This window comes from Hemitrygon akajei, chromosome 19 (assembly GCF_048418815.1).
Source record: "Hemitrygon akajei chromosome 19, sHemAka1.3, whole genome shotgun sequence".
Taxonomy (NCBI): Eukaryota; Metazoa; Chordata; class Chondrichthyes; order Myliobatiformes; family Dasyatidae; genus Hemitrygon; species Hemitrygon akajei.
The window spans coordinates 8,651,184-8,664,083 of NC_133142.1; the positions used below are offsets into that span (position 1 = coordinate 8,651,184).

Sequence of the window (12,900 nt, forward strand, 5' to 3'; positions counted from 1 at the left end):
ATCATGATCGCCTATGTCATGCAACATGGTATATTACAAACGAGCAAACATAAAGTGGAATGTTGACTGTCTGAATTATTCATGAGAGAAAGGAAGGAAAAAATGTAAGGCAAAAGGAGATTAAAGCCTCCCATTTTACATTAAGGGGTTGATAGCCTCTTAAAGTAAACATGAATAGGATGGGTAATACACACAAAAAGACTAGGGGTCAACAGTCAATGTTTCAGGCTAAGATCCTTCATCAAGGGTCTGGCAAGACTTGTCAGTCTTGGCCCAAAACATCGACTGTTCATTCTTTTCCATAAATGCTGACTGGCATGCTGAGTTTTTCCAGCATTTTGTGTGTATTACTTTGATTTCCAGCACCGGCAGATTTACTCTTGCTTATGAATAGAACGGGAGTAGCAGTGGAGGGAAACACAGAAAGCATTCTGGTAAAGAACAAAACATATACTTGCTAAAATTATTCACTGACCGACAGGAGGTTTCTAAAGGAGTGGATCCATTGGTTACTAGCTTTGTGTGGAAGCAGCTGGTCTCTGCGTAGATTGGTCCACTGTCGTGATGTGCATGATAGTGCCCGCCTTGATCGTACTTCACAACCTGCAGTGGCTCACTGTGCTCCACTATCTCTGGAGGTAACTGTGTCAATCTGATCACTCTAATAAAAGACAGCATTTTAAGATGGTCAGACACATCATTTCTGGTCAGTGGTTAGACCTCCCTTAACATGCCAGTCAAGTCACTTGAGCACAAGAATCTAAGTGCACTACAGAGGGAGAGCTTCGTTGTCAAAGGTGCAAAGTTATGAACATTATCTTGCATGAATATAAATGATCCCATATTATTTTGAAGAAAAGCAAGCGTTATTCCCAACATCCTGACCAATACTCAATCAGCCAAAAAATCATCTAAACATTATCGCACTTTTCCATGTGGAGGCTTCCCATGCTCATATTGGCAGGAAAATATTTTCAGATGTTGCAATTGTCAAATCTACAGATGAAACCGAACATAATTAATATAAACATAATAGCAAATTATCTCCAGCAAACCTTAGCCCCATTCATCCACAGGTTGCTTTTCTCCTGGGTTCACTGGATGCTAATCATAAATAGGAAGCCCAAAATGGCTTTATGACACGTTTGTGCAGGGATACTCAAGTGCCAATTAATTGAATTCAATTGGAGCACAGAAACACAGAACACACCCAAGTGCAAGCAAAACTTGATACTACACTGTACGTTAAACCAGCAGAGGTAACTTTACTGGTTGTCAGTGGCCAAGCAGATTGTGACCCAGACGGATAATCAACTACCACCCCACAGTAGCATATGTTGGTCTGTGGACTATCTCTGGTTGAACTGCAGTAAGAAAAGCACAAAGCATCAAATCTGAGTCAGGGAAAGAAAACATTATTAAAAAAATCTTAGAATATCCCACAAGTTCAACTCTGTAGGATTTAGTCCATCAGAGATGGAGATATGCCTTTGCCCCACATTCAATGGTGCAGATATCTTCTCCCTGCCTGCAGGGTTTTCCAGATATAGGTATTTTAATGTGACATTCATGCACAAATCATCAAAATTAGGCAAGGAATCAAGAATAGTTACAAAAGATCACAAAGTAATTATTGCTTGCACAGTGAGTTCAGAAGTTTATTAACAACATGTACCTGTAATACCAATGCATTGAAAAGATTTTAGGCCAAAATATTTTTTTAAAAACATTACTGACTGGCTTCATGAGAGCTCAAACAGCCTCCATCATTTGCTCCAACAAATTAATATTGAGTCTGTTCGAAATGGATTTGTTTCATATAAGCATTAATATGTAAGCCAATGTCTTTATTATATTGCTAACTCATAATGCAACAAACACATTGCACCATGGAACTGATTCCAAGTGCTCCGTTGTCCAAAATAGGAGATAACTGTCCAGACCTACAACACTGCTGCATGTCCAGAAGCATAAGAATATAAGAAATAGGAGGAGGAAACCACTCTGTACCTCATGCTCTTCAACTTTTTGGCTCAGTTCAACTGCACTGAATAGGGCCAAAATGTCAAGAAGCAATTTTTCAAGTTTTAGTTTATGTTTTATTTCTTTTCATCATGTTCTGGACTGGATTTACTTGTGACACAGAGGTGGATCTCAATGATGATCGAAAGCCATCCTAACACCTTATTCTTGCAATGAAGGATCTGCTTTTACAGCAGCCATGGCCCTAAACTGAACAGGTGGTCCAGGCATTTGCAACACCGTCGGCGTGACAGTGAGCAGCCCGTGCACTCTGCCTGTTTGGAAGGAATGTGCTGTCAAACTGCGGCGGATTCAAATATGCAGATATCTTCTGCTTATTTGCAGGATTTTCCGAGTATGGGTACTTATGTGACTTTCAGAAACCTTGTGAGATGTCTGCAGTTGCTACAAGCCTTCAAAGAAAAGGGAACTAAAGTGCAAAAGGCAGAGTCTCCTAACACAAACAGACTGACCGTGACCAGACCAAATGAAACCCTAAATAAACATCTTTCATCGGAAGAATGCACAACTGAATGCTGTCAGATGATGCTCCCAAGGCTGAGCAATACATTGAGACAGATCTTCTTAAGCCTGGTGCAGCCTCCATTTGAAAGGCCAGAGAATGATGTTCCTTACCTATGGAAACAGATGAGCTGGGCCCCTCTCAAATCTAACACTGATGGAATATTTGGAACATTGCTCTTATACCTATTGTAAGCAAATATCTTTGAAGCAGTGAATGAAGACAATGAAAAGTCTCATATTACATATGGTACCTTTTATTCTTTATGAATTGAAGAATACATTTAGAAAAAATCCCACCTCTACCATTCAATGCCAAAGGTGAAATTGCTACCTCAGGTCCACTTTCCTGAACCAACCCAAAAACACTTGATTTCAATGTTTAATATTTTCAGGTGCCAATGATAGTAAGAGTTACAGATGACACTCACTGACAAAACCTTTCTAGTTACTTGGTATAATTAAATAATTAAACACTTTCTTCAGGGGGGGAAAAAATAACCTGATTCTTTTTTGTGTGTCAAACAAATTACCTGTAATCTTATAATGAGCCACAGTGCAAGCAAACAACAGATAATTACTTTGCATAACCATAGACTCGCTTAAAATGCATTTCCATTTACTTAATGCTTAATTCAATGTAGTGTGACCTTTGCTTTCACACCTTATTATCAAATAGAGCTGCAGAGGTGTTTGCATTTGTTAAATTCTGTAGTACAAGCATGATATTACTCTCACCCTTGGCTTTACAGACCAATTCTAATGGAAGGGCTTCTCTACTATGTTACATTCTTCATTTAGAATGAGCAACATACAACTACGAAGAAACCACGTTAACGGCTATATCTCATTAGATATACTAAATCTCATTAGGCATTTGAGATCTAGTATATCAACCAAAGACTAGTAAATTTCTACAGATGGAATGGTATAGAGACCATTCTAAATGTTTACATCCCTGTCTGCTATGGAAGGCCACTGGGCAGGATCAGAAAAGGCTGCAGAGGGTTGCCAGCTCCATCGAGGCCACAGTCAAGAACATCTTCAAAAGGCAATGCCTCAAAACAGCAGCATCCATCATTAAGGATCCCTACCATCCAGGACATGTCCTCTTCTCATTGCTACCATTAGAGAGGAGGTACAGAAGTCTGAAGACACACGCTTACCATTTTAGGAGCAGCTTCTTCCCGTCTGCCATCAGATTTCTGAATGGAGAATGAACCCATGAACACTACCTCACTATCATTGCTCTCTTTTTGCACTACTTATTTAATTTAATTTTAATATATTTTTCTTATTTTAATTTATAGTTTTTGTATGTATTGCTCTGTACTGCTGCCACAAAACAAATTTCACAACATATGTACAATATTAAACCTGATTCTGATTTTGGAATACTAGCAAAAAGATAAAAAGGCATACACAGCTTGGGAGGACCAACCTGGGTGGGTCTTACAGAGTGAGTGGTCGGACTCAGCGGAATGTGGTAGAACAAAGGGATCTAGGAATATAGGTCTATAATTTGTTGGAAGTGGCATCACCGGTAGATAGGGATGTAAAGAAAGCTTTTGGCACATTGGCCTTCATCTATCAAATTATTGAGTACAGGAGATGGGATGTTATGTTGAAGTTGAATAAGACATTGGTGGGGCCTTATTTGGAGTATTGTGTGCAGTTTTGGTCACCTACCTACAAGAAAGATGTAAATAAGATTGAAAGAGTACAGAGAAAATTTACAAAGATGTTGACAGGACTGGAGGAACTGATTCCCCAATTTCCCTCGGGATCAATAAAGTATGTCTGTCTGTCTGTCTGTTTTAAGGAAAAATTGAATAGGTTAGAAATTTATTTTTTGCAGAACGTAGAAGATTGAGGAGAGATATACAAATTTATGAGAGGTATAGATAGGGTAAATGCAAGCAGGCATTTTCCGCTGAGGATGGGTGGGACTACAACTAGAGGTCATGAGTTAAGGGTGAAAGGTGAAATGTTTAAGGGGAACATGAGGGGATACTTCTCACTCAGAGGGTCCTGACAGTCTGGAACAGTGACAGTATTTCCACTTGGCATAATTTACTTATTATACTTATTTATTTATGGTTTTATATTGCTATATTTCTACACTATTCTTGGTTGGTGCGACTGTAACGAAACCCAATTTCCCTCGGGATCAATAAAGTATGTCTGTCTGTCTGTCTGTCTGAACGAGCTGCCAATGCAAGTGGTGAATGTGATTTTGATTTCAATATTTAAGAGATTTGGATAGATATGTGGATGAGAGGGGTGTGGAAGCTCTGGTCCAAGTGGAAGTCGAAGGGACTAGGGAATTTAAATGGTTTGGTACAGACTAGATGGGCCAAGGGGCCTGTTTCTGTGCTGGGCTTTTCTATGACTCTACAGAGACCAGAGACGCTGGAATATGGAGCAACAATCCGCTGGAGAAACTAGTAGGCTGAGAAACATCCATGGGAGGAAAGGAATTGTCAATTTTTCCGTTCAAAACTTGAATCTGGAGTGATGAAAAATATTTGTAGCAGCAGTGAATCCTGACTCCCGTATGGCTCTGAGACCTGGACTACTTAAAGTAGGAACCTCAAGACATATTAAAGATACCACCAATGCCATCTCAAAAACATCCTCCAAATTAACTGAAAGGGTATACAGTATTGCCCAAGCCAATATCCCCAGCCCTGAGTCCCTGGGTGCATTCAACCAGCTCCAATGGGCGGACCAAATTGTTCGCAAGCCTTACACCAAACTCCTGAGACAGGCATAATCTCTGTCAAGATTTAAAGATGTGTTCAAACTTTCTTTAAATATAATATAGCTCCCTCCTTTGATTCTGGTAAATCTTTAGTCTAAAACCTCTCAAAGGAAACAGCAACCTTTGGAATGGTACTGGGAACTTCATTCAAGCAATAGGAACACACAAAACAATGGAAATGCTATCCACAAACTATCCCCACCTCTCCATCAGACCAACCGTGGAAGAATCAGCAATTCTCTTGTTGGCCACATCAGTCACCTCAGACTAGAGCAAAAGAAAGCAGGTCACCCACGATCTGCTCAAGAGGAGGAGGAAAAGAACCAACAGATACCTTGAAGCATAAATTGAAGTTTGAGAGCTGGAGCTGGGACTGCTCTTCAATGCAACATGCTGTAATTATGAGAACTGAATCCCTGCCTTGCTTTATTTATGGATTTAGAATGTTGTTATTCAATCAACTATTCATAGTTTTATAATCCAGCTAATGATTTTTGCTTAAAACGGATGGCAGGGTAGCACACTGGCTAGCATAATGCTATTACAGTGCCAGCAACCTGGGTTCAATTCCGCCGCTGTACGTTCTACCTGTAGCCATGTGGGTTTCTTTCAGATGTTCCAGTTTCTTCCCACTTACCAAACATGTACAGGTTTGGATTAATAAGTTATGGGGATGCTATGTTGGTGCTAAAAGCGTGGCGACACTTGCAGGCTGCCCTCATCACATCCTTGGACTGTGTTGGTCATTGACGCAAACAACGCATTTCACTGTGTTTCAACATACAGTACATGATAAATAAAGCTAATCTTTATATTAAATACAACTTCATATTAACACTACTTCTCTTAAATATGCTATATTTTAAATTAATTATGTTCTATATTTTATTGTATTAAATGTTTTTACACTATATTATTGCTATTTCTTTTAAATATACTTATATTACATTAAGTATGCTTTTATATTACATTGCATTAAATATGCCTTTTTAAAAACACACTTTACATTAAAGTTATATCTTTTCATTTTACTGTTTTAATAGTTTAATGTTACAAATATCCAAAGGCCCTGACAGCTTCTGTCTGCCCTGACTGCCAGTGGAGTTTCAGGGACAGACAGGTTCTCCAAAACAATGCATGAGATACTGCCACAACCCAAGGCTCGTCACTATCGCATGGGGACACTCTAGGGCAGCCATATAGGCACCATGTATCTGAGCCAAGCAAACTCAGTGTTCATTGAGTAGTAAGAGTAGATCCTGGGTTCTTGCTATCAAAATCTGGAAAATTAATTTCCAGTATTCACTTCTAGCCTTAATGTTTAATCCACTAAGTGCTGAACTGAGGCTGAGCCTGTGGGCCTGCTCCGGGCTTCGTGTCTGAGGACTCACTTTCATTTTAAGTGCTATTTGCTTATTATTATTGTTTGCACAATTTGCTTTTCCCCCGCTCTCTCTGCACACTGGGTGTTTGTCATTTTTTAAAAATGAGCTCTTTTGGGTTTTTTTGGTTTTGTGGCTGCCTGTAAGAAGATGAATCTCAAGGCTGTATAATGCAGATTTTCTCTTGGTTACATAACGTATACGTACTTTGAATTTAAATGCACATTGACTTCTGAATTTAAAAAAATACGTTAATCACCACTCAATCACCTACCTTGTAAACATGGCTTGTTCTTTTGCCACGGTGAGCAAAGTGCAACAGAACATCACCTACTTCGGATCCATACAGAACAGTAGAAAAGCTGAAGAGCAATACTATTTCCCATTGCTTTTAGTGGAACTCAATTACATTAACCTTAGCAGCATGTGACATATGCACTTTAACATGGGTTACTTCTGTTAAAGAGACAAGCATGGCCTCACTAGTTGGGCAACAGTATTTAGTATAAATGCACCATTAGTATGGGAATAACCTGATCCTGTTTATTCCGAGATAAAAGTCTTAACTGTATACTGTCAAATAACACCAAAGTTGCACAACCAGCTACTATCGATATTTTGTAAATATTGTGAACTACAGTTCATTTGCTGGCTTACAAGTCACTTCAGTATGAACAGCAGTCTTGCTAAATGCAACAGAACCTACAAAGGACTTTTTAGTTTGAGCCTCACCTATGCCGAATGGTTCTCAGGATCTGGTGTGCCCCTTCACCCTGGTACAGCCACGTGTGTTTACTGTTGCGAACTAACTCGGTCTTTTGCACCCCACGCTGTCGCAAGTATGTTTGGAAAGCATTTGTATTAAGTTGCTTAAATTCCTCCAAGCTTAGCAAACCTGAAACATAAAATCATTTTTAGTCCGTTTTATCGACTTTTCCCTGTTAAAGGCAGCAACTATGCTGAGGTATAACTTCATAGAATAGTTGGGGGCAGAAGTATGCCATTTGGCTCCCATTTCAATTCTACTGTTTAATTAGATCTGCACTTCAATCCAAATTGCCTCCTTTATTGCATGTCACATAATAGCCTTAGCATGCAAAAATCAGTCAACAAAATGAATGAAAGTACTCACACAGTGTTATTAGGTTCCGGGATTGAGATCAGTGAAGGAATAGGAAATATTTCCAAGGCAAGATGATATGCAACCTGCATGTAGTGTGTTACCTTTTGCCCTTCATGAAGGGGAGGTTGTAGGTTTGATAGATGCTGTTACAGTAGCCATGGTAAGTCATTTTGTGGATGGTGCATACTGCAGACACAGTACATAGGTGGTTAAGGGAAAAATATTGACTGAGCTTTCAAATAGTTTCATGGAATTTTAACGGCCATCTGAGAGGGTAGAAAGTACCACAGTTTCACATTATCTGAACGTCTCACCATCTTAAAAGACCATCAGCATGGCCCTTGCTCTCCTTCAGCTCCCTTGCCTCCTCACTACCCTGCCCATTCCTCTAACCCTTCATCTCCACTTTCAACCATTCATTCAAAGGACTAGTCAGAGTACAGTATGTTAAAGTGCATCAGAGTTGAACTCAATACAGTTTACACAAATGGCTGTTCTGATAAATAATTGCAAGTCAGGGAACCTGGATATTTTACTATTTGTATCATAGGGCACAATGTACATTTCTGAAGCAGATTACCAAAAATCAGACAGCCCTCCATATTATGTCCAATGGACTGATGCCAATCATATCCCACATTTCCAAATCAAAAAAAGTGTGGAACAAAACAATTAAAAAACTGGAAATTATGGTGTTAAATTGCTCATTAAAAAAAGCCCTGAAAATGTCAGGGAAAGTGGACGATACATTCAAAATCGAAAAGAATTTACAGAATCTCTCTGTCAACTGCAAAATCCCCAAAAAAGATGAGATAATCAAAAGCTAATTATCTGTAACCCAGCAGGGAAGAAGTCACAGAAGAGGATTAAGGCAGCATGGCACTGAGATGTACGCCCTCCCTCTGTGAAAAGAAAAATGGACACTCTAAATGTCCACAATAGACGTGGCGCTCCCTGTGGCTGTACCACACCATGGGGCCTTAAAGCTTAACATACACTGCCAATACCACCTAATACCTTATTTACATTAACCTCCCTGCATAACTATTAAATTGGGATGAGTATGATTAACACTGAGTAGGATATAGATATTCAAACTACGTTGTGTGGTGAACCACTTGCAAATATTAGCTCTCTTGAACTACGACACTCTGTCCAAACTTTCAAAAATGCCATTCAAAGAAATCAGCACAGAAAACATTTTTATTGCTATAATGCATTAGAAAAGTAGACCAATAAATATATAAAAAATATACACATCTGTTCATCTTAAGAACTAAAATCTTATCACCTCAACAACTTTCCATCACACAACAATGACTTCTTGAGGAACTCTTGTTTGGAAACTTTGTTTAATTAAAATATACCAGTTCAGTACATACTAGATAAACTCATACATATATCAAGAACTGGAAGGTAAAAAGTAATCCTGGTGTATAATACCATGACACAGTCGGGGACCAGGCTAATGACCCGGTTAAAGGTGAAAGTGAAATAAAGTTCCTCACTTCACCCCTACATTTTCAGTGAGGATTGTGAGAAAAGGAAATAATTGTAAAGAAATATTCAAAAGGAACATACGAAAACTCAGTTATCTCTTTCTGAAAACTATTTCCAGAAATGTTTTACAGTATTTGAATTTCCATTACATATCATGCCTTAAATGGATCACAGCTTCCTCTTGCAAATTCAATTCAATGTGCTTTTCAACCCCATCATAAAATAAAATTCTCTCTGTAAACAAAGTCTGACCATGAATCCCACTTCAAATGCTAACTTGTGTTTCTCTTTCACATCCTTCAATGCAAAATCTTCCTGGGACATTATTCCAAACTTTCATTTGTTTCTAGCCAAGGCAGAGACCAAAGAATAGATTACATGCACAGGGCCATTATGTATAATGTGACATTTACTTATTGAGATACAGCATGGAATAGGCCCTTCCGGATCTTCGAGCCGCATTGCCCAACAATCCCCTGAATTTAACCTGCCTAATCATGGGACAATTTACAAGGTAGATAAGTCACCTGGGCCAGATGGTGTACACCCCAGATTCCTGAAAGAGATGGCTGAAGAGGCATTAGTAATGGTCTTACAAGAATCACTAGATTTTGGAATGGTACTGGAAGACTCAAAAATTGCAAATGTCACTCCACTCTTCAAGAAGGGAGAGAGGCAGAAGAAAGGAAACTGTAGGCCAGTTAGTCTGACTTCAGTGGTTGGTAAGATGTTGAATCAATCATTAAGGATGAGGTCTCAGGGTACTTGGAGACACATGATAATATAGGCCGTAGTCAGCATGGTTTCCTCAAGGAAAGATCTTGCCTGACAAATCTGTTGGAATTCTTTGAAGAAGTAACAAGCAGGATAGACAAAGAAGAAATGGTTGATGTTGTGGTACTTGGATTTTCAGAAGGCCTTTGACAAGGTGCTGCTAAACAAGCTACAAGCAGATGGTATCACAGGACAGATTCTATCATGGATGAAGCACTGGCTGATTGTCAGAAGGCAAAAAGTGGGAATAAAGAGAGCCTTTTCTGACCAGCTGCTGGAGACTAGAGGTGTTCCATAGGGGTCTGTGTAGGGACTGATTTTTTTTAATGTTATAGGTCAATGATTTGGATGATGGAATTAATGGCTTTGTTGCAAAGTTTGTAGATGATATGAAGCTAGGTGGAGGGGTAAGTAGCTTTGAGGAAGTAGAGAGGCTACAGAAGGACTAAGACATATCAGGAGAATGGGCAAAGAAATGGCAGATGGAATACAGTGTCGGGAAGTGAATGGTCATGCATTTTGGTAGGAAAATGAAAGGGTTGACTATTTTCAAAATGAAGAGAAAATACAAAAAAAAACTGATGTGCAAATGGACTTGGGAGTCCTTGTGCAAGATTTCCTCAAGGTTAATAGGCAAGTTGAGTCTGTGGTGAAGAAGGCAAATGCAATGTTAGCATTCATTTCAAGAGGGCTAGAATACAAAAGCAAGGATGTAACGTTGAAACTTTATATAGCATTGGTGAGGCCTCACTTGAGTATTGTGAGCATAATTGGGCCCTTATCTTAGAAATGATGTGCTGACACTGGAGAGGGTTCACAGGAGGTTCACCAAAATGATTTCAGGATTAAATGGCTTCTCACATGAAGAGCATCTGATGGCTCTGGGCATGTATTCACTAGAACGGAGAAGAATGAGTGGTGACCTCAATGAAACCTATCGAATGTTGAAAGGCCTTGATAGAGTGGATATGGAGAGGATGTTTCCTATGGTGGGAGAGTCTAAGACGAGAGGATAGAGGCGTGCCCTTTTAGAACACTGATGAGGAGTAATGTCTTCAGCCAGAGAGTGGTGAATCTGTGGAATTCTTTGCCACAGGCAGCTGTGGAGGCCAAGTCTTTATGTATATTTAAGGCAGTGGTTGATAGATTCTTGATTAGTCAGACATGAAGGGATGTGGGGAGAAGGCAAGAGATTGGGACTGAGAGGAAAATTGTATCAGCCATGATGAAATGGCACAGCAGACTTGATGGGTTCAGTGGCCTAATTCGCTCCTATATCTCATGGTCTTATGGACCTTACTTACTGCCCATTACACCACTGGCACTTAGGGCAGCAATGAAGTATTGAAATAATCTGGAATTAAATACTAAAATCAGAAATGGTGACTGTGGAACCACCAGGTGATCTTGGAAAAAAAACACAGCCCATTTACCAGTTCATCATCCTATCCACAATGAGATATCTGTATAAACATACAGAAATCACACATTTATATAAACATTAATGACATGGAGGAGGCCATTTTGGTTGTGTGGCTTCAAACAGAACTAGCCAAACCTTATCCCATCTTTCACTACTAGGTCCAGAGCCCTGCAGTTCAGCATTCCTCATAGAAACATAGAAAATAGGTGCAGGAGTCGGCCATTCAGCCGTTTGAGCCTGCACCGCAATTCAGTATGATCATGGCTGATCATCCAACTCAGAACCCTGTACATGCTTTCTCTCCATTCCCCCTGATCCCTTTAGCCACAAGGGCCATATCTAACTTCCTCTTAAATATAGCCAATGAACCGGCCTCAACTGTTTCCTGTGGCAGAGAATTCCACAGATTCACCACTCTCTGTGTGAAGAAGTTTTTCCTCATCTCGGTCCTAAAAGGCTTCCCCTTTATCCTTAAACTGTGACCCCTCGTTCTGGACTTCCCCAACATCGGAAACAATCTTCTGCATCTAGCCTGTCCAATCCCTTTAGAATTTTATACGTTTCAATAAGATCCCCCCTCAATCTTCTAAATTCCAGTGAGTATAAGCCTAGACGATCCATTCTTTCTTCATATGAAAATCCTGCCATCCCAGGAATCAATCTGGTGAACCTTCTCTGTACTCCCTCTATGGCAAGAATATCTTTCCTCGGATTAGGGGACCAAAACTGCACACAATATTCTAAGTGCGGTCTCACCAAGGCCTTGTACAACTGCAGTAGAACCTCCCTGCTCCTGTACTCAAATCCTTTTGCTATGAATGCCAACATACCATTTGCCTTTTTCACCGCCTGCTGTACCTGCATGCCCACCTTCAATGACTGGTGTACAATGACTCCCAGGTCTCGTTGCATCTCCCCTTTTCCTAATCAGCCACAATTCAGATAATCTGTTTCCCTGTTCTTGCAACCAAAGTGGATAACCTCACATTTATCCACATTAAATTGCATCTGCCATGAATTTGCCCACTCACCTAACCTATCCAAGTCACCCTGCATCCTCTTAGCATCCTCCTCACAGCTAACACCGCCGCCCAGCTTTGTGTCATCTGCAAACTTGGAGATGCTGCATTTAATTCCCTTGTCTAAATCATTAATATATATTGTAAACAACTGGGGTCCCAGCACTGAGCCTTGCGGTACCCCACTAGTCACTGCCTGCCATTCTGAAAAGGTCCCGTTTACTCCCACTCTTTGCTTCCTGTCTGCCAACCAATTCTCTATCCACATCAATACCATACCCCCAATACCATGTGCTTTAAGTTTGCACACTAATCTCCTGTATGGGACCTTGTCAAAAGCCTTTTGAAAATCTAAATATACCACATCCACT

General features: G+C 39.9%; 1 protein-coding gene across 1 annotated transcript in view; it reads right to left on the minus strand.

The window, feature by feature from the left end:
• p4htmb (prolyl 4-hydroxylase, transmembrane b) overlaps window positions 1–12,900 on the minus strand; it is a 71,280-nt gene that overhangs the window by 21,212 nt on the left and 37,168 nt on the right. The window contains exons 5-6 of the mRNA XM_073072045.1: window positions 7,423–7,585; window positions 476–661 (exon numbers count right to left, since the gene is read on the minus strand). Coding sequence (XP_072928146.1) covers window positions 476–661; window positions 7,423–7,585 — 349 coding nt within the window. The remainder of the gene's footprint in view (window positions 1–475; window positions 662–7,422; window positions 7,586–12,900) is intronic.